The following is a 24,377-nucleotide window of genomic DNA, read 5'->3' as shown; positions in this document are numbered from 1 at the left end:
AAGGCAGGATCCATCTGTGTACACATTTGTGCTTTGCCAAGTAATAGTTGGTATTATTTACCTATACCATTATCTCTCATATCTTAAACCTTTTATCTGGTGTCTTCTTATTCAGGCAATATAATAGATAATTTATACATTATCATTTGTAAGCTATGTTTGCACACAAACTCGCATTCATTTACATAAATCTGTTTTAAATGATCACTCTTATGCAGTGTCAGGACCTCTATTCAGATTAAAATGAAATTAATGTTCAAACGGTCTTTTGTACCTGGTAGTGGAGTACCACCCATCCTGTGCCAGGGTTACACTTGAATTGATCTACCACACGCTGGGGACAAACATGCTGGCATAGTGTGCTCAGGGTGCTTGGCCATAGTAAGTGACAGGTGCTTTAACCACTTAGTTTAATCTGATAGCGCAGGCACCTCCCATATGAAGATAGGCTGAGAAAGTTGGGGCTGTTCAGCCTAGAGAAGGGGAGGCTGCATGGAGACCTCATAGCAGCCTTCCAGTATCTGAAGGGGGCCTACAGGGATGCCAGAGAGGGATTTCAGCAACTGTAGTTATAGGACAAGGGGGAATGGCTTCAGCTTTAAACAGGGGAAGTTCAGGTTAGATATAAAGAAGAAGTTCTTTACTGTGAGGGTGGTGAGGCACTGGAACAGATTACCCAGAGAAGTGGTGAATGTTCCATTCCTGGCAGTGTTGAAGGCCCGGTTGGATGGGGCTTTGAGCAACTTAGTTTAGTGGAAGGCATCCCTGCCCGTGGCAGGGGGGCTAGAACTAGATGATCTTAAGGTCCTTTCCAACTCAAAACGTTTTATTATTCTATGATTCTAGGCAGTAGCCAGGCTCAGACTAGTCAAGACTATGTAACTTTGCTTTCTGCCTAACAAATTACTTCATGTCTGTAGTGCCTCTAATTTCTAGTGGTTTGCTTAGCTATGTCTTGAACTAATTTAGTGTTCTTTTTTTCTTCCCTGACTAAATAATTTTAGTGAAATTTTAAACTTGAGATGAGCTTGTATTGTGCATTATGGATCAGTCTTTGGAACTGTGTCTTCAACATGTAAGTCACTCTTCACTTTGTCTGAAGTTGTCAGAACAGCTTAGAATTTAGATTTCTTAAGTCCAAAGAGCAAAGGAAAAGGTAAAAGAAGCTAGAGTATATGAAGGTAATAGCAGAAGGAGCAACGGTTGTGAGGTGCATACAGCTCAAATTGTCAGCAATTATGGGAGAGTTTTGGCTGTCTGGCCTAAGAAGCTGTAATGATGGATGTTCACCTTCTCTTAAATATCAGGCTTAGTATGTCACCCAGCACAATCGTTACCTGCTCTTGCAAAATTAGGCCATAAGTGGCTTCCAAAGGTAATGTGGCTACTTAGTGAACCCTGTGATCTTATCTCAATACTGTTATTTCTGGTCTTCTGTTCTGGAGAGTGGCCAGCTAGGCTGTACATTTGGAAGCTCTAGAAATCAAATTTTCATATACTTCTTATATAAAACCCGCAAACCACACACACAAAATCCCCCACTTTTATCTTGCTTCAGCAAAGTTATTTTTAAAATAAATTCTTATTTCCAAAGCAATTCACTGCATTGGAAGAGTCTTAATTAGAAAATCCCTGCTGGCTGTTGAGTGCTTTCGGTGAAATCTGATAAATTGGATGCTACCACTGTGTGGAATAATTCTGCCAGTACTTGGGGAGTGTTTTGAACAATTTGCTGCTGCTCAGGGGTTCCCGGAAGATTGATTATCAACTAAGACCATCACAGGAGCATGCAATTGAAAAAAATATACTGGGCTTTTTTTAACTCTTGAGAGTTGCAAAGCCTGTAAAGAACTGGAATGAAAACTGAAATCTATCTTTGGATATGGAGGTGAGTTACAAAAAATTACTCTGGCCTATGAAGAAGGCAGCGGTCAGACTGAAGAGTTTCCTCACATCTCCTTTTCCTGTAACCTTTTGACTCTATTCTGTTGTTAAACCTCCTGAGTGCCGGGAGATGTTTGTGAGAATTGTCTTTTTGGCATGGTAACTACTGCAGCAGCAGTGTGTAATAGCAGTCACAGATACTAGTAGTGTGTTAATAGTCAGCAGGGAGTATTAAATTATAGACCTGTATTGCAGCGATACTTACCTAAGGAACATGTGCTAGAAAGTGCTTTATATTTCACTGGAGCAGTGGGGAACCTTGGCTTGATCTATATATAGATATAAAATATAATAGTATGTAGAGTGTATATACATACTATAAAGTATATAGATGTTGACTTATATATATAGATATAAAGTATAAATGAGAGCTTTTGATTTGTTGCATTTGACACTTTTTTTCATGTTAGGAAACCATCTACAGAGCTAGCTACCACAGCTGAAAAAAAAGAAGTTATGTAGATCCTCTGTGGGATGCTTGTATGTTTTTAATGTCCTCTCTTTTAAGGAGGGGGAAAGTAGCAGCACACAATGTTTAATCTGGAAAACTGGAAAATAAAGTGACACAGTTCTGAGATCCACCTAAGAGACCTGAGACACATGCACATGTAGCGCAACTGATGCCAGGACTGTGTGCCCACGTCAGAGTTTGAATGCAGCTGCTGAAGCCATGGGCAGGGGCTGGGGGTCCCAGGAATAGTCAGCAGGGACCACTAAGGCCCTCATAGTCAGCCGGTGTGAAATTTACTTTAGCACATAATTGTATAAAGCACACATGCCAGATTAATGTTAATACATGACATTATGCCTACGTGATGGTATTTCTGTAATCCTACTTTGAGTGTTAGTGGCAGTGGTTGGTACTTCTCTGTAGACCTTTCTGGCAGATAGAGGATGGACTGCTTTCTGCCTTTCTTGGCCAATCTTTCCTAGTCTACATCCCTACTTAAAAAGCTAAGAAAAGGGCTAGGTGTGGTAGGTAGCCTGCTGAAAATTCATCAGCCAGTGAAATCAGATGTGTAATATGCTTCCCTTTCCCTGTTCTGGTCACTTAGGCACAATAGGGAGAAAAGTATACCTTGCTTTCTGCAGCATCTTCCACCAGCTACCAGAGGGTGCAAGAAAGCAACTCTGTGGAGCTGTTAGCAAAAGCTGCACCACCACGCCAGGGCTGGAGAGTTAATGCGGGTGCTGAGTCTCCTGTGCATGGGCAAGGAAGCCAGTGCCTGCTGTGGGGCTTGCTTCATCAGTGCTTGTCATAGTGAGGGCTGAGAGATTTCTATGCTCTGTACCTAAGAAGCAAAGTCTTATACCAAGTAACAAGTGGCACAGGGAGGGAGATTCCTCTGTTTTGTTCTGTCTGGAACAGAAAAATTTTCCTGACTTACTGTCAGCTATTATGATGAATCACCATCTTAAGTAAATAAATCTGATGGCCTCCCTGTTTTACGTGATGTTATACATTCACAACTTCCCTGGGCAACCCACTCCAGTGCCTCACCACCCTTACAGTAAAGAACTTCTTCCTTATATCCAATCTAAACTTCCCCTGTTTAAGTTTGAACCTGTTACCCCTCGTCCTATCACTGCTGTCCCTAATGAAATGAGGAGGTGTTAGGAAACTCAATGTCATGCCTGGAGCAGTGGGACTGCTCTGTCTCATCTGCGTGGACTTAGGCAGAATGGAGAAGTATGGTGGTGTTTTATCATCCTTTGCATCCAAAGGTTTGAAGTCATGGATGGGATTTAAGAAACAAGCATCCAGACTCCTCATGGCTGTTTGAATTATAGAATGGTTTGGGTTGGAAGGGACCTTAAAGATAATCTAGTTCCAACTGCCCTGCTGTGGGCAGGAACACCTTCCACTAGACCAGGTTGCTAGACAGACTTTGTGTTGTGTTGCAGTACTGGGAGGGCTCATTTTGTAAGGTTATTCTATTCCAGCAGATTAATGCAGTTTGGAGTGGCCTAAAGCATTTAAAAAAAGATTTTTTGGCCTGCATTGAATGCTGTTAAAACATGTGTCTGCATTTATATAGGTTTTTAATGATAAAGGACATTTTGTTCTTTAGAAAACATCATTAAAGCTATAAGTTTGTTTCAACTTTGGAGTAAAAGGAAAAAAAAAAAGTTGTCTTTAATCAAGTTAGCTTATTTTCAGTGTCTTTTCCTTTATTCAGCCAAGTCTCTCTTGGCCCAGTAAATATGGCAAGATTTTATTTTGAAAGGTGCAGTGTGAAGTATAAGAGAGATTTTTCCAACATACTTGATTGTTGTATGTTCCCTTCTGTTTTTAAACTGTAGTTTTTGCTAAAGATCACAAGAGTGTAAGTCAGTTTTGTCCTCAAAAAGCAATACAGAGGGCTCCAGATAATCCTGCCACCGGTACCAAACAACAAAACAATGCAATTACACTGGAGTTTTACCTCCACCTGCTCTGACTGCAGGCTGTGTTATTGTGTGGAGCAAGTGCAATGATAATCCAAATAGATAAAATTAAGTTTAAAGGCAGGTGAATAAGGGTTTTTTAGGTAAATGTTCTGGAAAGTGCCTGTGAAAATAGCTAAGTACTGTTATTCCATCCAGATGAACAGGTGAGCTGTACACACACTACCGTGTTAAATGCAGCATTTGTCGCAATGACAGCATCATTAGTGTCACAAAACTCTGAAGATTTGAAGATTACTTAGTATTCACATTTGTCTTTAACTCTCTTATTTTGCATTTTGTTTACTTGCATTTCAGTAAATGTAAGAAATATCCCACCAGGTTTGTGCTAAGCCAGATAAAAACGAGCTCTTGCAAATAATAATATAGATCAAAGAGTACTGAACGACTCTCATGTCCAAGAGAGATCTTGCATTAGCCTGAAACTTCTCTTTTCTCTCCTCCCCACCTTGCACTTTTGTAGCTGGTTTAGTAAAAGGTATTGCCTTCTGTACCATCTTTGCCTCTCATTACTTTGCAGAGCTGTGGTTCTTGTGGGTGTTTGTCTTACTGAAGTGGTAATTTGAGATTAATGTTTTTTGCTTTATCCTATGAAAAAATGCAAAGACCTCACTGTAGAGCAGTTCTAGGAAAGGTACATTGCTACTCCAATACAGCTTTAGTAATAGGTACTGAAAATGCATTTTTAAAAACCCTGAACAATTCAAATAGCATAAAAATACAAAATCAGTAAGTAAATTGAATGAATAATGTTCATAACACTTGGCAGAAAGAGGATGCATTCAGAGGAAAGAACAATAGCCACTAGTATCTACTGTAGCCACCAAACAGCATGAAAGCGGACTCTGTAAAGCTTCATGTTTTTTAATTTGATAAAGAATGCTTAGAAACAAAAAAATTACCCCAGGAATATATATATGTGGACATGCATTTCTTTATCAACATTGGTTCAGTTTCACAGCAACATGGAACTGGTAAATAGTAAGTTAACAAAACAAAAGTGAGAATAGAGGAAAGGGAATAATTTTAGTGCCGATTGCATTGAATTACAGTTTTTACGTATTTTCAGAGCAGTATGAATCCGGTAATTGTGTTCTCGGTGTTCATCCAAATGTGATGTATGAAGGAAATAAGAATTTAACCAGATAATGCCTTCTGATTTCTCTGGCAGGTTGCAGAGAGGAACAGTGGGGTATCTTAACATGGGTCACACCAAGGTGGAGTTAGGTGATGTGAGGAATGTCCTGTTGACACAGCCAAGGGTCTGCTGGCAGCTCAGGCTAGGTCCTTTGTTTCAGAGAGGATTAAAAGTAGTGATCAGATCAATGCAGATCAACCTCCGAGTTTGTACTTCTGGAAGGTTAACGCTGTACTTTTATACTCCCAGTAGTATTTGAACTTGGCATATGTGACACGCATGCAGGGAGCAGTCTCTTGTGCTCTTCGTTTTTTTTCCGTTTGTATTTCAGAGAAATAAAAATAGCTTCCTCTTTTATGGTGACATTGCTCATTAACTTGATGAGAGGGTTGAAAGAATAGAGGAAAACTCATCATCTCCTTCATTCAGTTGTTCACAGCAGGGAGAATTAGAGATGACCTGCAAGTCCTGCTTTCCCTGTCATTTTTTAGCAGGGTCAAGAAAGCAATAAGGTAGTGTTATGATCATGTTCATCTAAGTAAGTGCTGGGACTGGCAAATTAATTGACAGTGGCCTGCTTGAAGGATGAAAAATGGCTTCAGGTCTCAGTTTTGCGTTTTGTTTTGTTTTTAGCTTTTCTAAGTAGGTTTATTGATAATGTAGGTCTCCTTGCATGTCCTACAGAAACGCCATCATCTCGGCAAAGGAAAGCAAGTTATGAAATATTTTACAACTAATTTATGAATTAGGCAGCCTGGCATCAGTGGAATGACAAAAAAACCCAAACAAAAACAAACAAAAAACCACCACCCCCACCCCCCCCCAAAAAAAACCTTCCCAATTAAATCTTCTAATTTCCAAGGAATGGAAATACTTCTTTGGGTTATTCCACAATTCTGATGTGGGGCTTTAAAACATTGCAGAAAATAAAGCTACATGACTGCCGTTAGTATTGTAATGAGCCATGTGGCAGGAATCATGGCCAAGTATGTGACCTGGAAGAGAGTTGCTTTTCTTTAAAATAAACAAAACCCAAACCCAGACATGTTGCAAATTGATACAAAATAATTGATGCATTGTTTAGTTTAGCCATTGAAACTCGGAGAAGGTTATTGATGTGCTGGTGATATTTCCTGCTCTGTACTGTCAGATTAAGACTTACAAGTAGGTCATTAAACAGCCATTCAACATCAGTAATCATTAATGTATGTACAACTCAAACATTAATATTGCATTAATGTTTTTTGCATTTATGTATACACTAGATGCTCTGTGAAATATTTATCTAACCATAATGGCTGTCAGTTACATCTAGTAGCATATTTTACCGGTAAAGCTTGAGGTGGTAAATTAACTTTTCCATCCTTGAAATCCCAGGAGCGTTTTGTTTATTTGCTGTTGGAACACCGAGGCATAAACAAACAATTGAATAATCTCCAGTAAAAATAATTTTATAGGAATTGGGGAAGAGTTATGTTGTGCAATTCTGCTTCAGGGTACAAGTGGGACACCATTGCTCTCCTTAGTGTGCAGGTTCTGCTGTGATCTGTTGAGCTACTCACACAAGCGATGGTAGAATGAGTCAGGGTTTAACAACATATGGCTGAGTTCCTATGTAATGATATTTTTGTGTGTGTCATTATATATGTGCTAATTTTTAAAGCTAATTTTTTATCGAGTAGGCTCCAGAGGCAGTTCTAGACTCTCAGTAAAATTCTGTGGGCTTTTGGGGCTTTTCTTTCTTTACTTTCAGTCTAGAACATCCACTGTTTTAATTCCAATATTATTAACTTTACTGAAGAAGTCTTCTGCTATCCTTTTAAAAGAGACTTCTTCTGAAGGCACTTTCCATAAACTAAAAGCTTTTAAAGCAGTGTCATAGTGCATGGCACTCCTACAGTGTTAGCACAAAGATCCAAATGGATCACGGATGCAGAGCATCCACAAATTTTTCCATACATAGGAATGGATTGGCAGAACAGGGCAGAGGGTTGTACCTGTGCTAAATATTTTTCTTGGAGAGCACTGCAGTGTTGCAGTCTGCCAGTAATAATTATCTTAATTAAAAAAAAAAGAGGGGGGGAAAAAATAAGGAAAACGGGACAGAATGTGAAAGAAGTCTGTGTGCTAATTTGCTAAAATTAAGACATTTTAATGAACATTTTGGAACACAGGGAGATATATTTCCTGCTATGTTTATGTAATTTCCAAAATATGAAATAGAAGTTATTACAATTGCGCAATTCAAAATGACCATCACTGTGGAAGCCCTCTGTTTGCTTATGTTAAACTTGTCTTTAAAGTTTACAGAGTGACTAATGTGTTTTTTCCCCAGTACACATCTGGTAGCAAACTGTTTAAAATGGTTATTGCTGGTGAGTTGTCTTGCCCTGGAAAATCAGAGAGTTGAGGTAACCTCTGACAGTAGATTGTACTGTTATTTGAGTGCCTCCTCATTAAGCATTACTTATGCTTGCATTGGCACTTTAACACCTGACTGGCTTATTACAATGTCTCTGCCTTTTTCTTAATTTGTTGAGTTTTGTTTGTTTATTTTTTAATAAAATGATCTACTCAGGTTGAATTGACATGAGAAAAACTCATGTACATATTCCTTAGTTTGTACTTGAGATTCTTTTATTATTTGTTCTTAGTGTAAGCATACTGATGGTTTGCTTTTGGAACTTTCTGACAATTCGGTAACATATGTGCAGTATTTCTATTACATGACTTTGTGCACCATTTAAAATATTGATTGTATTTTTTTACAATTCTATTTTTTCTGCAATTAATTTGTCATATTTTTAAAAAAAAAATGAGATTTGCTTGTTTGCTGTGCTAGTTTTGTGTGTAGATACTTATTTTAATAAAACAACCCAAGTACGTTCCAAACCCAAACAATACAACTGTGGGTTTTTTAGTTGTGGAATGATTTTGTTTTTGTATTAGTGCATGTATTTATTAAGTAGCTTTTGTGGTCATTGCTGATACAAATGAATATAAGCAGTGAAATAAAAGCTACCTCTTCAGTATTGTTACTGTGGTCTAAGGATGTAAGCAAGGTAAGGTTTCTGAGGAGGAATAATCTATTTTGTCCTACTGAGTGGTGTAACTGGGAAAGATTAGCTGTTTGAGGTGAGAAGAGTGGCTGGAAAACTGCTCAGTGGAAAAGGACCTGGGGTGCTGATTGATGACTGAACATGAGCCAGCTTGTGCCCAGGCAGCCAAGAAGGCCAACCGCATCGCAGCCTGTATAAGAAATAGTATAGCCAGGAGGGCCAGTGATCATCCCCCTGTACTTGAATACTGTGTTCGCATCTGGGTACCTCACTATATAAGAAGGGCATTGAGGTGCTCGGTGGATCCAGAAAAGGGCAATGAAGCTGGGGAAGGGTCTGGAGCACAAGTGTGATGAGGAACGGCTGAGGGAACTGGGGTTGTTTAGCCTGGAGAAGTGAAGGCTCAGGGGGACCTTATCGCTCTCTGCAGCCACCTGAAAGGAGGGTGTGGTGAGGTGGGGGTCAGTCTCTTCTCCCAAGTAATAAATGGTAGGACAAGAGGTAATGGCTTCCAGCTGCGCCAGGGAAAGTTTGGACTGGATATCAGGAAAAATCTCTTCACTGATGGGATGAGCAGGCATTGGAATAGGCTGCTCACGGAAGTGGCGGAATCACTGTCCCTGAAGTGTTCAAAAACTGTGTAGATGAGGCCCTCGGTGACATGGTTTAGTGGTGGTCTTGGCAGTCCTGGGTAATGGTTGGACTTGATGATCTCAAAGGTCTTTTCCAGCCTACTTGATTTGATGATTCTCTGATTCTACTTGAGCATAAAAAATTTTCATCCAGGCAATGGAGTTGCAAAGCGGAAGGGGTTTTATCTGGATACCTTTCCGTTCCAAACCTGAAATTGCCATAGATTTTTGGTATACTTTTTGTTGCTACTTTGTGGAAGCCAAGAGAAACTGCTGGATTGTCTTTATTTTCTGCTTTTTTTCCATGTGGGGTAGAGAGATGTGAAACATTTTTACCTGCTGACAGCGGATGATGCAGTACAAGAGAGGAGCAGTTACACAAATGTATCATTCCCACCATTGTGCCATGGTAGTTTTTGTAGGAAAGCAAAAGGGTAGAAGTAGGTGAGAAGTACAGGTATACAAAAGCCAGCTGCTGAGATACAAATAATACATGCCTTAGTTTGTAGCAGTAGGTGGTTTGAATGTAATAAGCAGAGGTCAAAGACACAGCAACTAGCATCTCAGTTATTTGTAATTTATTGCCTGTGTCACAACAAGAAATGTTTTATAGATGACTGCAGAGAACAGATGCAAGAACCCTGGAAAGCTTTGCTAATGAGCCTGTATTTGTCTATGTGCATAGAAAAACACAGCAAGCTATAAATGATTTAATACATCCACTTGCTGATTTGCCTCAGTCAAAGAAGTCATTGTCTGTTTGTGGTCCTCTTTGGTGGAAGAGATGGGATATGCATATATTGTTTTTCCTTCATGTTTCTGATGGTAGCTGATGTCTTTTATAGGGTAAGTTGTATGCTACATGTGTTGGGCTCATTCAGTTTTTACATGCATATTGCTTATACATGGTAGAACCTTATCAGATTTAATATATATGTAGACAGACAATGACAATTGTTTTTTGTTTTGGAAAATAAAACTAGAAGCTAATTTCAGATTCTGTTCCAGCTCCATAGCAATTTTTTATGTTGAAAAATCATATAGAAATCAGTTTGATTTAATATGCTAATAGACCTAAAATATCCATGTATCAGCCAAAGGGTTGTCTTCAGCTGCATCTATCAGCAAAACATAAGTTTAAAATTTTATACTGCATATGGATGGTTAGTGAGAGCTCCATCATCAGCCCATACTAGGTCATAAGTCCATGCTAATAGAGGAGACATACAGCAAAGTTTTGGCAGTGTTATGGCAGGTTTCAGTATAGAGTATCTTCTGCAGTGCCCAGCAACTTATGAAGTCCAAATATGGATGGCTATTTATATTTCTTACAGTAGGGATGAAAGGGAGACTTACAGTAACAATAGCCATGGTCCCTTCGTTTGCCAGTAGGGCAGTCACCTGGATTCTTAGAAAGTTAAACTTAAAAATTCCTCTCACACACATCAGAGGTGCATTTGGGGTGAATGTTGCATGGTTTCACAGCTTGCCTTACCCTCAGAACTATTTGGTTGCTAGAGGGCATCCAGAGCTACAATTTATGAAACTTTTCTTATTCTTAAGGTCAAGAGAAATTTCCGTAGTTCTTCAGTGTGTGTAACTGAATCTGGCTCCCTTTTCTTCTGCCAAACCCAGGCATTTATGTCTCTCTCTGGATTTTGAGTCATCAGTCCTGATTAGATAATGTATTACCCGTTGGCCTTGTTAAGGAGATGAAAAATGTGAATCAAGCTGAATTTCTGGCTTTTTTTTTTTTTAATAAAATGGAAGCCATAAGCAATAATACTAGCTTTTCATAGTTATACTTGTAAAGGCACTTGAAAGTTGAATGATTGTGGCCCATCTCACTAAGCCAAATGCTGTTCTAGTTTTAACTGTTGTCTTGCAGAGAATGGACATGGGAACAGCAGTGTCTCTTGCTGGGAGGATTTTGAGCAAAGAGAAGTGAACTTGGCTATTAAAAGAGTAAAAGAAAGCAGGCTGGAGAGTAGGACTACAGAAGTCATGCAGTGGAGTTCTGTTGTAGATGGGACTGTAGAAAAATGAGTGAAAAAGAAACAAGAGTCTCAATCAAAAATCGTTTTTTGTAAATTAAATGCTTGATCAACAAAATCTCAAATTTTACTTCAGGGCTCTATGTGTTTTAAGGAAAAAAACCAACAACACAAACACAAACCAAAACCCTACCTCTCACATTCAGTCAGGCCAGAAATGTCACTGTGATCTTGACAGTGAAGCACTTTGCTTGCCCTGAGGTATCCCATGGGAATTCATCTGTTCCCTTCGGCAAGTTGGAACAAATCCAATTTGTTCTGTAAATACATATTTCTTCAGTGAAATGCCTCACTCTGGTAAATAGAATATTTTTCCATGTGATATTAAAAGAAAAAAAAAAGTATTTGATTTAGGGTCATCCAGATTTTTGTTTGTTTGGGGTTTTTTTCAGTTTAGAACTCCTGGTGATTCAGAAGTGTGTCAGAGCCCCCATTACATTCTTCTTCCTAGCAAGTGTTGTTTGAGCCCTTTCACAGGGCTGGGAGGAGTGGAGAGAACCATTCATTACAGTCAGCTGTGGAGGGAGGGGAAGAAAAGCTTGTTTCTAAATATAATGTAATTAATCCCTCTGCACAGGATGTCTTAAACATATGTAATTTCTGTCTGAAGACATCTGTGGGTAAAGAATCAAGATCCAGTACACCCAGCTGGTGGCCTGGTGAATGGCTGCAAGGCAAAACTATATGGAGAATGTAATTTTGTTTCTGATAACCTTGCACTTTGGAGAAAGGGAAGCACAGTCAAACCGATGCAGAAATTATATCAGATCTTTCTTAGTTGTATAAAGCAAAAAAAGAAAGTGACAAGGCTGTGAGGTAGGCCAGGAAATAATTTCTGCTCTATGAAACAGCTGTTACTATGGTGTCTTTCAGCTACAAACTCTGTAATTTCAGCTTCAATGGAGGATGAAAATTGGTGCTAATGGGTAGGAATTATTTTTTTAATCATGAGTGCAGCAAGATAGCCTCAATTACCAAGGAAAATACAGTCTGTCTTCCAACTACTAGTAATTACCACAGGCTTGTGCTCCTCCATTAAGTATCATTCATTTAAAATTGAGTGTATTTCTGCTTTTTTCCTCAATAAATGAGCCAGGGAAAATCAGCTACCCAGTAATTTAATCAAATTGTCCAGTTGGTTATATGCTATTAGAAGCATAGATCTCACATATCCCCTATGCTACAGCAACTAATTTGAGTTTTGTCTTAATATCTTAAGCAAACAACTGGAAAAGTATTGGATACAGAAAAAATAATTTTCATAAGAATGATGTTGCTGAGCCATGTCTACGTTGTGTTCTGGTCTGGTAGCATTTTGTACAGATGGGAAGGTGAAGGCAGGGGGTAGTAAGGCTCTGAGCAGTGTAGGTGGTCATCATGTCCAGAGGGGAAGCAGCCCAGTCCAAATGCTGGAGTTGCTCTAAAAGATGTTTTTCCACAGTCTCACAAGTGCAAAACTGTCGCTCTCCTCCTGGATCTGACCTTGGAATGTCATGCAGGGAGGTCCAAGGTCCTGCAGGTTTCTCCTGGAAGAACCTATTAGGGAGTGAGGCTGGCGTTGTAAACAAAGCAAAGTTGAGCTGCATCTGCAACATGAAAAGTCACAGCTCCATGACTGCACCAAAGTGCCTGTGTATGGATTGCAGGTGCCTATGGGCAAAGTCAGACAAAAAGGACCATCTGAAGAGAGATGCCTGGATGTACATAGGAACATTGCCAACAGACATGGCTACAGGCTGTCTACAAAGATGTATCAGTAGAGAGCATTGTTATTTAAAAACAAATCTTAAACGTGCTTGCTCCCTGTGTTGACTGCTGTTTACAGTTAGGTTCAGCACCACGATCAGGGGAGCTCAAGTTAATTGCTGTGTTGCTTGACATCATCTTGTGTAAGATGTGCTACTATTGCATGACCTCAGTAATTTCATGACATACAGGTTCAACATGGCCCTTTTCTGAGTTCCTTATAAAATAAAGGGACAAAAGCCATTCCCCTTGTACCAGGGATGGTGAACAACAGCAGACTGGCTGTTCAGAAATATTACCTGCTTTCACTTGCATCTCAAGCCTTGTAGTGTTTTAGTAACAACGTTAGATTTGCTCTTTGAGAGTGACTGGCACAAAGCCTCATGTAAGAAAGGCCAGATGATTCACTAAATGTGATATCTGCTTGGCAAAGATGATGTGGGATCTAGTACTTCTGCTAATGATTTCATGTACATTGATGATGATATCCAGTATTTTTAGCTGTTCTATATCTATTTCCTTTATTTCCATTTCCTTCCTCTATAGAGGAGGTAAAAAGGTTGGTCCTCATGTCATGGGGGACTCTCATGGGGGTCATGTGAAGTCCTTGGGTTTAAAAATTTTTGGTTATATTTTCACAATAAGTAAAACAAGCTGGTCCCATAGGCACTGTGATTCAAAAAGTTAATAACTTTAAAAAGATTTGTATTCCTCTGATGGATAGGGCAGTAAATCTGGACATCCTTTTTTTTTTTTTTTTTTTCAGTTTTTTTAAATTTCCTAGCTTAAGTTTCAAAGGTGATGCTATACATTTGTCATGTTTTCCTGACATGGAAGCAATCCAAGGTCCTGAAGTTGCAGACACAATATTCTTTAAACTTTTTTCCTTCCAAGGAGCCCAAAGAGTTTCAGGTTCTTTGAGGATATCAATTTTAAAATAGAGACAAGGCATTCAGACAGGTTGACTGTACTTGAGCAAAATAAGTGGGTTTGGTTGTTTCCTTGATTGGCCTAAATGGTCATGGTGGCCGTTGAAGGACTGTAGTTTATCAAAAGGGAGAAAATGATTGTTGCTGCCCAGAAATCATGTCTGTTTAATGGGACAGTAAGTACAAAAAAGTGAGTTAGGAAAAAGTGGCAGTGGGTATGAAGAAGTGGAGAATTACCAGTGCAGCACTTTATCTTCCTTCAATAGGCATATGCAAGAGAAATGCAAGTGGGTATCCTAGAGGAAAAAGTGGCAGTGGGTATGAAGAAGAGGAGAATTACCAGTGCAGCACTTTCTTATCTTCCTTCAGCAGGCATATGTGAGAGAAATGCAAGTGGGTATCCTAGACTTTAGCATGGTGCAATTAATTTAGAATCTGCCCACAGACAATAAATTTATAAAGTACTAAGGGCAACAGTAAAAAAAGTCAGAAATGGCATTATATTAATGATTATTTACCAAAGTGATTTTGACATTACAAATGCCACCATAGCAGACAAGTTCTGCTTGCTGTAAGAACAATTTTAAATTTCTTCAAATGTGTTTCCTAACTTTACTCCATCTTTACAACAAGGCAGAGTAGCTGCTCTCAGTGGATTGTTTAGGCAGGTGCTGGCCTTGGCAATACTGCAGTATTGCAAACTTGGCAACCCTAGGCCATACCGCAACAAAAGTCAATGACTTACTGTTTTTACAAGGAAATCTTACGTTCATTTTCTGGGACTAAGCTGCTATGAACTAACTCCTTCCATAAAATCTCTTCTACTGTGTAACTATACTGTGTAACTTGGGAGCAGAAACACACTAAATAAACACTCTAAAAATCCAGTATAATTTACATCTATACTGAAATGCTTTGCAACTAACTGCTCTGTACTGAGCAAATTTGTGCTTGATGCAGTTCAGTAGAGCCAAGTTTGGTGATCAGAGCTTGACGTTGATAGGTCTTTTACATAGTATAGTTCTAAATCAATACTTACCATGAAAATAGGAACATGTTGGGAATTCCAAGAATAGCAGCTAGAAATATAATTTTAAAATTAAGGAGATAACCTGTTTTATGAAGTAAAAAAAAAAGTTTGGTATAGAGCAGACCTTGTTCTAAGGTAGTTCTCTTGCATCAGACAGTTCATCTTGGATGTAGAACATCTGGTTGCACATGTGCACAAACTGAAAAGGAAATAAATATATTAAAACCCCCCAAATTAAGTTATTGCCCACTCTTTTTATCACTGAATTTTGACACTAGCAGCTAGAAAGTAAAAAAAAAAAAAAAAAAAAAAAAAGTTGATATGGTTTCAGGACATTCTAATTTTCGTCTGTAAAAGTAATCCTGACAGTCTGATGACTATATTTTTTTAAACTAAAATCTACAAGACTTATAAAGAATTACAAGAATTTGGTCTTGCTTGAGCAAGTCTTTGGTCCAGATGATCTTTAGAGGTCCCTTCCACCCTCAACCATTCTGTGATAAAGTTAGACATTTTTTCCAGCTCTGTAAGCCAACATGTATCCTGACAGATCCCTGTTCCCTCTGGAGATGAATAAGTAAACAACATACGTTTTAACATAAGAAGGATATTTGATAGCTACCTATCAGGGGTTGCCAAAAATATTTCCAGTGAACCACTTTTTGAGTGAGATTTGTCTTTTAGCATAGTAAGTTCAGTGGAAAAAACCCTTCCTTAAAATACCTCAGAAAACAGTATGAAAGAAAGAGTTTGAGGGTTGGGAATGTAATCATCCTGGTGTTTCAACAAGGGAAGTTTTTCCAGTTCATCGTGCTGTGACTTTTTCAGTTATTTTTTTAATGGCCCGGTTCCTAACCTTTTTCATTGCTTCCTGTGTTCTTTTGTTAGAAAGAGGGCTGCCACTTCCTTCCTGTAACCCTGCATGAAGTGTGGATGGGGTGGGCAGAGGCTCTTTGCTGGGAAAGATGGCTGGATCCTGAGAACCCCACTCTGAGTGGGAGAGAAATCAGAAAGCAGAGGAAAGCAAGCTGTGAGGAGGAGTATTTTGCTAGAATGTGGACTTTGTTTTGATTCAGTTACGTTAACATTCAATTAATGTTAACAAAAATGTGAGATGAATGTCAAACCTAGCTAATGGATTGGGTTCCATGCGTTAACTGACAAAGAGCTTATTTCTTCTTCACTTCCTTCCCTACCCTACCCCCCCCCCCCAATGATTGCATGGCAAATGCGTTTAAGTAACTGTCTCTGGTTTCCATGGGGATTGTCCTTCTGTTTGTTAGAAGTATTATTACAAATCTTTCATGTTATTTGAATTACTGCTAAGAGCTAGTATTTCAAAACTAGCTCACCTGTTGATGCCTGCATCAATGCTTTGTGTCAGGCAGTGAAATCCAAGGAGAGTACAACTTGAAAGAGGAACACAAGTATTTTTTGCTGCTTTGAATCAGACTAATGTATTCTGATAACATTTCATGCTCAGAGAATGTTACTCTGCAGATACAGAGAATGTGAAACACTACAAAGGTTAGAAGCATGCTTGTGCTTGGACCTTTTTATTTACTTACTTGGTGTACTTCTATGCAACTTCATGTACTGTATGGCTGCTTATCTGTGATACCTCTCAATTAACAGTAGGGCATGACTGGAAACAACCATCCTTTCGAATCTGAATACAGTGGAATTGGTGTATAGTACATGGAAATTTTATTGAATGTTGATAGTTACAGTAATAGAAGAGGATAAAATGAACACTGTTTAACCTTGTTTGGCAGGCTTTAAATATGGAAAGAGCTGCTTCTCATTCAGTGGTTACCTATTTCCTATTCCTCTCTTTTAGTCTGAGAATTTTGCAAAGGCACAAAGTGCATACTTACCTCCTGCTCAGTTAGTCTGTGTGCTGGTAAGTTTGTCAACTAATGTCAGGTGTAGTAAGCATTTTATGTACACATAAATGCTCATTTCTCTGAGAAGACCAAAAAAACACCTTTCCTTTTTAAATGAAAACACTTCATCTGTTTTAGTTGTGGAATTCTGTACAGCAAATATGGGATATGCTTTGTCACATGTGATCAATTGTAAGTGTCCTGGGCAGTATTGACTTCAAGGAAACAGCAAGATGATACATTTTCCAGCTGCTTGTTCACACCAGCTTTCCCTGGATGCCTCCCAGCTAACCAGTGCAATCCCGTTATGAAGTTTGAATCCAAGGTTATGTAGCCCTAGAGCAGTTATCAAGCAGAAATACCTCAGAAACTAACTCATGGTAGAAAATGACAGTTTTGCCCAATGTAGGAGTGTGCAACAGCCTCTAGTACAGTTTTAAGTCAAGGAGAATACTGCGGTTAGACTAGCGTCTTTCAAAGGATCAACAGTAAATGACTAATACGTACAGAACAGAAAAGCACCTCTAGACATTGTGAAAAGGTTCAGAGCGCAATTGCTATAATGCTTGTTGAATTACCTTGTTGCCTGGAATGTTGTTATCCTTTTCCATGGAAAGGAGTTGCTTGGGAGAGGTGAGAAACAACAAAATGGGAAATGCATGCAGTTTTGTTCTGAAGCTTCTCAATATTTAATGCTGTGCGAGTTCCGGGTGTAATTTTTTTTTCTCTGAGTAGGTGGCTTTGAGATGCATGGAGAGAAATATTTGATTTGAAGGCATCAGCAGAACGATTTACCAGTGTATATTGAAGCTGATCTGGTTCATCAAGTTACTCATAGTTGAAAGTAGAAAAGTAATGTTTCCCTGAGAGATATTGACTCACTAATTTTCAAGTGGACAGTTCTCTCTGCTAATCCGTTCTTTCCCTTTCAGGCTCTGACTTTATTGTGTCTGTAAGGAATTCTTCCTCATCTTAGAACTAGTATTTCTATTTTACACTTTATTCTTTCCACTTCTATTTAGGATTAGTCAGCACCAGGGCTAATTTAATTTCCTTGTGACTCTGATGTACAAATGACAATATGATGTAATTTGTAGAAGTAATTCAACAGTTGAAAATCTGTAGTCTTGAAAGAAACTCCTCTGTAGGGCCCTGAAGAATAGCTCAGGAGTTCTCTAGCAGCTTCTGAAGTATTAATGAAAAACCTTCTTATTTCTTTTATTTTTCCATTCTGCATTTGTATTCATTCTAATGGAGGTGAAACTTGCTTTGGAAGTAGGGTTACAAAATCAGTGCAATTCAAACTAGATGAAAGATTCAAGTTAAAAAACAAACCAACCAAACAAAAAAACCCGAACCCAGCTCCTCCCCTATTCCAGGGCATTGTAATAACATGTGTGAGAAGTATTTCTTTAATAACTGGAGAGTCAGAGACATTCTTGAAAGCAAGTGGTTTGGTTGACTGAATATCTCCTAGCAACTTAGGAAGCTTTAAATACAACTGATTAAATACTGCCTGTGAAATACATTGTCAAGCCCAAAGCACCTGCCAAAACCAGATGATGATTCCGTTCTTTAAAGCACATCAGATAGTAAATATATAACTCAATATTTTGTCAGTTACCAAAAAAGAAATTGCGTAAGACACAACACAGTATATACGAAATTGAATTCCAAATTCGTGAACCTGCAGACTGAAATAGCATGTCTGTGAGGTGGATTTTGAAGTTAATGCTGCATGCTTCTATTGGAGTGGTGCACTGTTTTATCAAGAAGCTAAGCTTGACTTTCTGGTATTTCTTAGTACTTGCCGTTTGGTATACACAACAGCCATGTGAACAAGAATATGACCTTGCTGGCATTTTATGTGGGGGCTTTTACTGGTTAGAGGAAAAATCAAGCCAAAAAATGGTGGTGCCAACAGAGAAAAGTAGGAGGGACTGCAGCTGCTTTTTCATATCTCAGTCAGCAGCTTAAGATGCTGTTTTCTCTCACTGTGTATATTTGACTTTTCTCTGTACTTCTGCTTCACAGTCAGCCATTCACCCTATTTGAAACAAATGAGTAGGGCTTGAATATTCAAAAGTGAGCTGCCTTCTGTGTTTACTTTTGTGAAGTTATGTGCATTAAGTCTTTTTTTCTTTTCTTTGCCTGCCCCATTTGTTTAATTGCAGGTCATTATGTATGTATAAAAACTCCTGGGGGGACAAAAAAAGACAAAAATCTTCTGGATGTGGTTTCACACAGGCCCATCTGTGTCACTGAAGTGGCCAGTGGAAAAAGCAAGCTGCTGTGATGCACTTACAAAGCACAGAGACAAACAGATTAAAACTAATTTATATTTCAATTATCTTTACATTTACTTGCAGTGTATTTTTATCTTTTAAAAAGAATTATGTGCTACTTAGTAAAATATGAAAACTTTAGCAAATTTATATATTTGAATATTCAGGATGGCTCATTTAATGCTGGAGTTAACATAAGCATCTAAAAGCATGATTTGGATATCCTGTTTAAGCATATTCCTCTGAAATTCCCCAATTCATTCATCACTAGAAGATGGGAAGAGGTAGCTGGGGAATAATTGTTTTCAGTCATCTGAATTGTAAAGCCACTAGTCATTACACACTGTTTGGTTTGAGCAGTGTGATGGTTCAAATCAGTGACTCCTGGCAAACTCCAAACAAGTATTTTTGTTTGCAGTACTAGGGAACATTCAGAACTGCGAAAATTATTGTTGGGTTTGGGGGTGGAAGGGGTTGGTTGTTGCTTGTTTGTTTGGGTTGGAACGAGATGATCTTAAGGTTCTTTCCAAATCTAAGTATTCTATGATTCTATGATTTTTATTTTTGCTTTCTCTTTCCTGTCTCTACTCACAGGTAACATCATGGTGCTGTGGTCAACTTGCAGAACATCAGTACTTAAGTCTGTAACAAACAGACTCATTAAGAATTTGGCCTGCTCGGGGATCTGTGCCAGCCTAGTCTGTGTGCCTTTTGACATTGCTCTTACTGCCAGTCCACACTGCTGCTGGTGGATCTATACCATGCTCTTCTGCAGAATTGCCAAGTTTCTGCACAAAGTCTTCTGTTCAGTGACCATCCTTAGTTTTCCAGCCATTGCTCTTGACAGGTAAGAGAGAAAATTTGCCAGGATCCTTGATTTTTCTTTCTTATTTCTCCCTTTGAAACCCTTTTATATCTTTCATACTGATCTTTGAGTGCTTTTCTCACAGTGTGCAGCTTCTTTCTCTAACACATTGGCATATTTTTCTCTGTAACATCAAAACCCTTTATTTTTCAGTTTACTCTGATATCTCTGAACAATTATAAAGGACTTTGAGTCTATAGATTTGTCTTCAGAGAAGTTTTTATCCTTTCTTTCTTGTTGATAATTTTTGTTCAGTAATGGAACTTGAAAGCAGACAACTTCAGACTATAGATAAGGTGCGTTTTTAACTGTGGAAGTTGAAAGCCATTGCCTCTTAGAATAGTTTACCAGTGCCTGAGGTAGATTGTCTATCTATTTCAAATTTCAAATATAGATTTGTTTAAAAAAAATATCCCGGTATTAATAGAGTTCTGAGAGGTTTTGTATGTAGAAGATCAGGCTAAATCAAAAGTGACCCTTTGGATTGTCTAAGTTTCTAGATTCAGTTCAGTTTGCTTATTATTATTAGCAGTCACTTATTACACCTAAATGAACAGCTCTATCATCTTGTCAGTCACAGTAAGATATTTTTAAGGAAAGATAGATACTGGCTTAATACGGTTTACATTACTGAACCAGTGCATTTATACATGTTAGATAAAACTATTGTTAGTCTGTTACTGTGTCTTACCACATGACACATTAGCTCTACCAAACTAAGCTCTATACCTGATAAAGTGGTATGTCTCTTACTTGAATGTTAATGCCTTGATAAATGCAGTATTGCTCTCTGTAATGCATACCAGTGTTGGCACTGGAATAGCATATCATTCGCCCTTCACCAGTAGAACTTTCAATCTTACTCACAAAAAGCACAAACTGCTTCTGCTTATAAAGCTAAGTGTAAAAGGGTAGGTTTGTCATAAAAATTCTGTGAGCTTAAAAGTCTGAAGTAGTAAGCAAGCAATGAAGCAGTGCCTGAAATCTGAAGTGCATGTTTTAATGCACACAGAATGTTCAGTGTTTGACTGGTCTTTTGCTCAGGGCCTTGCCATACAGAGCTTCTGCAGAACAAAACTTCCAGTAGAGGGGTACATGTAATTTCTGACCAGCAGCTTTTTCCGTATAGCCAGAGAAAAATATCTATCATAAAGCAGGCTTTCAAATTAACTATGAGTATGACCTTTCAATGCAACATACCTATGCCTCCATCACTTTTTCTGAGATTTTGTGCTGTGTGCAATATACTGTCCAGGTTACAAATAAATAATGAAAGCTTCAAAATAATGTTCAAATGCATCAGCTGAAGTGATACAGTTCCACTTACTGTAAGAATCGTTTGCCACCATAATGTGATCCTGAAGTTTGACTGTTCACTTTTTTTCCACAGACAGGCCTGCAAAGGCATTCTCTTTTTGTTCTTTATTTTTTCCTCATAAGCAGGTAGTTAGTTGGCAACCCATTTAGGGTTTTGGGGCATTTTGCTCAGACAGCTTCTGAGAAGCTTCTCCTAAGCGTTATGCTCAGACAGCTCCTGAGAAGTTTCTCTTAAGCTCAATAACAGATTTCCCCTTTTGCATTGAATCAGTTGTAATTTTATTTTATTCTGGTTTTTGACAGGTACTACTCTGTTTTATACCCTCTGGAAAGAAAAATATCTGATGCAAAATCCCGAGACCTGGTTATCTATATCTGGGCCCATGCAATAGTGGCCAGCATTCCAGTATTTGCTGTAAGCAACGTGTCTGATATTTATGCCATGTCCACCTGTTCTGAATCTTGGAGTTACTCCCTTGGCCACTTGATATATGTCGTCATCTATAACATCACCACAGTGATTGTACCAGTGGCTGTGGTATTTCTCTTTATGATTCTTATTCGCAGGGCACTGAGTGCCAGCCAGAAGAAAAAAGTCATCATAGCTGCATTAAGGACCCCTCAGAATACAATTTCTATCCCTTATGCCTCCCAGCGAGAAGCTGAGCTTCATGCCATGCTGCTTTCCATGGTTATGATATTTATTTTCTGCAGTGTCCCCTATGTAACTTTGGTGATTTACCGCACCATACTCAATATTTCAGATATTTCAGTCTTCTTGTTCCTCACTGCCATCTGGTTGCCCAAGGTCTCTTTGCTGGCCAATCCTTTGTTATTTTTAACTGTGAACAAATCAGTACGAAAGTGCTTAGTGGGGACACTAGTACAGCTACACCAAAGGTACAGCAGGAGAAATATTGTCAGCTCAGGTGGTTTTGCAGATGCTAATCTGGAGCCCAGTGTCCGTTCAGGAAGCCAGCTTCTGGAGATGTTTCATATTGGGCAACAACAAATCTTCAAGCCAACAGAAGATGAGGAGAATGAGACCAAATCTGTTGGTGCTGGTGACTTGGAACAGAAAGAAATTCCTACCACCAGTTTAGAGGTAGGAGAGACTTTGGTTCACAAATTTATACCACAGACAATTGCAGACTCTACAGCTCAGGTGGCGCCAGCTGTGGCCACAGAAGCTGATACGGTAAATGACAAGTATTCCATGCAGTTCGGTTTTGGACCTTTTGAGCTGCCTCCCCAGTGGCTCTCAGAAAACCGAAACAGTAAGAAGCGACTCCTGCCTCCTTTGGGGAATACCCCTGAAGAACTAATCCAGACAAAACAGCCTAAGTGTAAAGCAGAAAGAAAAATCAGCAGAAACAATAAAGTCAGTATCTTTCCCAAGGTGGATTCTTAGAAGAGCAGGAGCTTTTAAGTGACAGAGGAAGGTCACCTTCTGTTGTATGTGTGATCCCATGGATCTTTGTTATACTGAAATTTGTTAACAGGCTGATTTTTTGCTTGTGCTAAATATAATTTAAACAAACAAAGGGAAAAAACATACAAGTGTTCCTTATTAATATGTTTTCATGAAAATAATATATCAAGAGACGGTGGTTCTTAGTTTTATCTGTGAAAACCCTACAATACCTGCCCGATTAGCTTTCAGAAAGTACACATGGCTTTGGGAATGTTTTGTATGGCCGAAAAATGAAAATAGTGGCAGTTTGCTGGGAAGCCTCATGTTGTATTAAAATGGACTGTGTCAGAGTAACTTCATAGGAAAGGCTGTGGGGAGCAGAAGACAGATGCAAAATGGGTAAGTCCTAACCTGCTGTAAATAGACAAAGCAAGGTTCTGCACATTTCATCGATGAAGTAAGATGGACTATCAAGTACATCTGTTTTCTGTTAAGCCCATTTCTTAAATCACTGTTAAAAATAAAACTCCCATGACTTTTTTGCACAAATTAGTTACCAAGTATCTGTCTGCACTCTGTTTTTGGCCTAAAAAAACCCCTTCCACACTGTCTTGTAGTTTAAATAAAAACTGGATTGGAGACCATGCAGGACAAAATCCTGACTCCAGTAAACAAATATGCATGTGCCAAGGGCATAAATAAAACACTTTGATCCTGTGATAAAGGACATGTACAAATGTCCCAACAGTGTAATGTATGTATTGTGTAAGTAACCAAACTGTCAACCTTTGTGTAGACTCATCTGCTGGTGCACTCTGCTGTTTTCTTACAGGAAGGCTAGTAACGAAAAGAAGCGGGTCAGAAGTGCTAGTAGCCTTATACTGAACTGCTGAGTGAGGAAGCTGATATCAAACCCCAAAAGGCAAGGCTTATTAATGTCGTTTCACACCACTGTCAGAGGCAAGGAGGTTTTACTTCTGTCTCCACAGAGAGAGATACGAACCCCACTTGTCTCACAGTGTAGATCACCCAGTCTATTAAAAAGAGACTTTCAAATCTGGTGCCCGAGTCAGAGTCACACCATCAGCACACCAGCTTTCTAGGAGAGTTCAGGCATTGTACTGCAGCTTGTCCCCCCATCATCACAGGCATATTGTCTCGTTTATGCTGAATGTGAATTTTAAACTGTATCAGTCTGCTGATAGATGACCTGAAATTGTTGTATCCCTGGCATTTTAACCCTTGTTCAGTTGTGAGTAGTCTTTCCTTCTTACCTGCGTTCACTGTTGTGTCTCTGAGTAGTTTCTTAAAAGCACAATCTAGTAACGTCCCTGTGGTTATCCTGTATTTTAGCCCCTTGGTGCATGCCGACCCTTTATCTGTAGTTACTGTCTGTTTATGTAAGTAGTTTTCTTTAAAGCATACTTTTAAAAGGACAAAGTGAAAAATCTTGCCAAGTTCACAGTAACTTACTAAATCCAACCTGTCATTGTTAAAAGTGAGAAAAAATTCTGCTGAAGCAGGATTTGGAGAAGTACCTGTTCTTCCTTTGGTTTGAAGAAAGTCAGCAGCTTCTGATGTCTCCAAGGTGATGGATTTCTACAAGGCATTAAAAGCAAATGTTTTAATA

The 24,377-nt window shown here is 38.8% G+C and overlaps 1 protein-coding gene across 1 annotated transcript in view; it reads left to right on the top strand.

Moving 5' to 3' along the window:
• Positions 1-24,362, top strand: part of GPR176 (G protein-coupled receptor 176) — a 40,434-nt gene extending 16,072 nt beyond the window's left edge. Inside the window, exons 2-3 of the mRNA XM_065686668.1 lie at positions 19,746-19,998; positions 21,637-24,362. Coding sequence (XP_065542740.1) covers positions 19,746-19,998; positions 21,637-22,744 — 1,361 coding nt within the window. The 3' untranslated portion in view covers positions 22,745-24,362. The remainder of the gene's footprint in view (positions 1-19,745; positions 19,999-21,636) is intronic.
• Positions 24,363-24,377: the final 15 nt, after the last annotated feature.

This window comes from Lathamus discolor, chromosome 6, assembly GCF_037157495.1.
Source record: "Lathamus discolor isolate bLatDis1 chromosome 6, bLatDis1.hap1, whole genome shotgun sequence".
In the NCBI taxonomy this organism is placed as follows: Eukaryota; Metazoa; Chordata; class Aves; order Psittaciformes; family Psittacidae; genus Lathamus; species Lathamus discolor.
The sequence above is the reverse complement of the archived record's forward strand: the minus strand, read 5'-3'. Positions and strand labels throughout refer to the sequence as shown.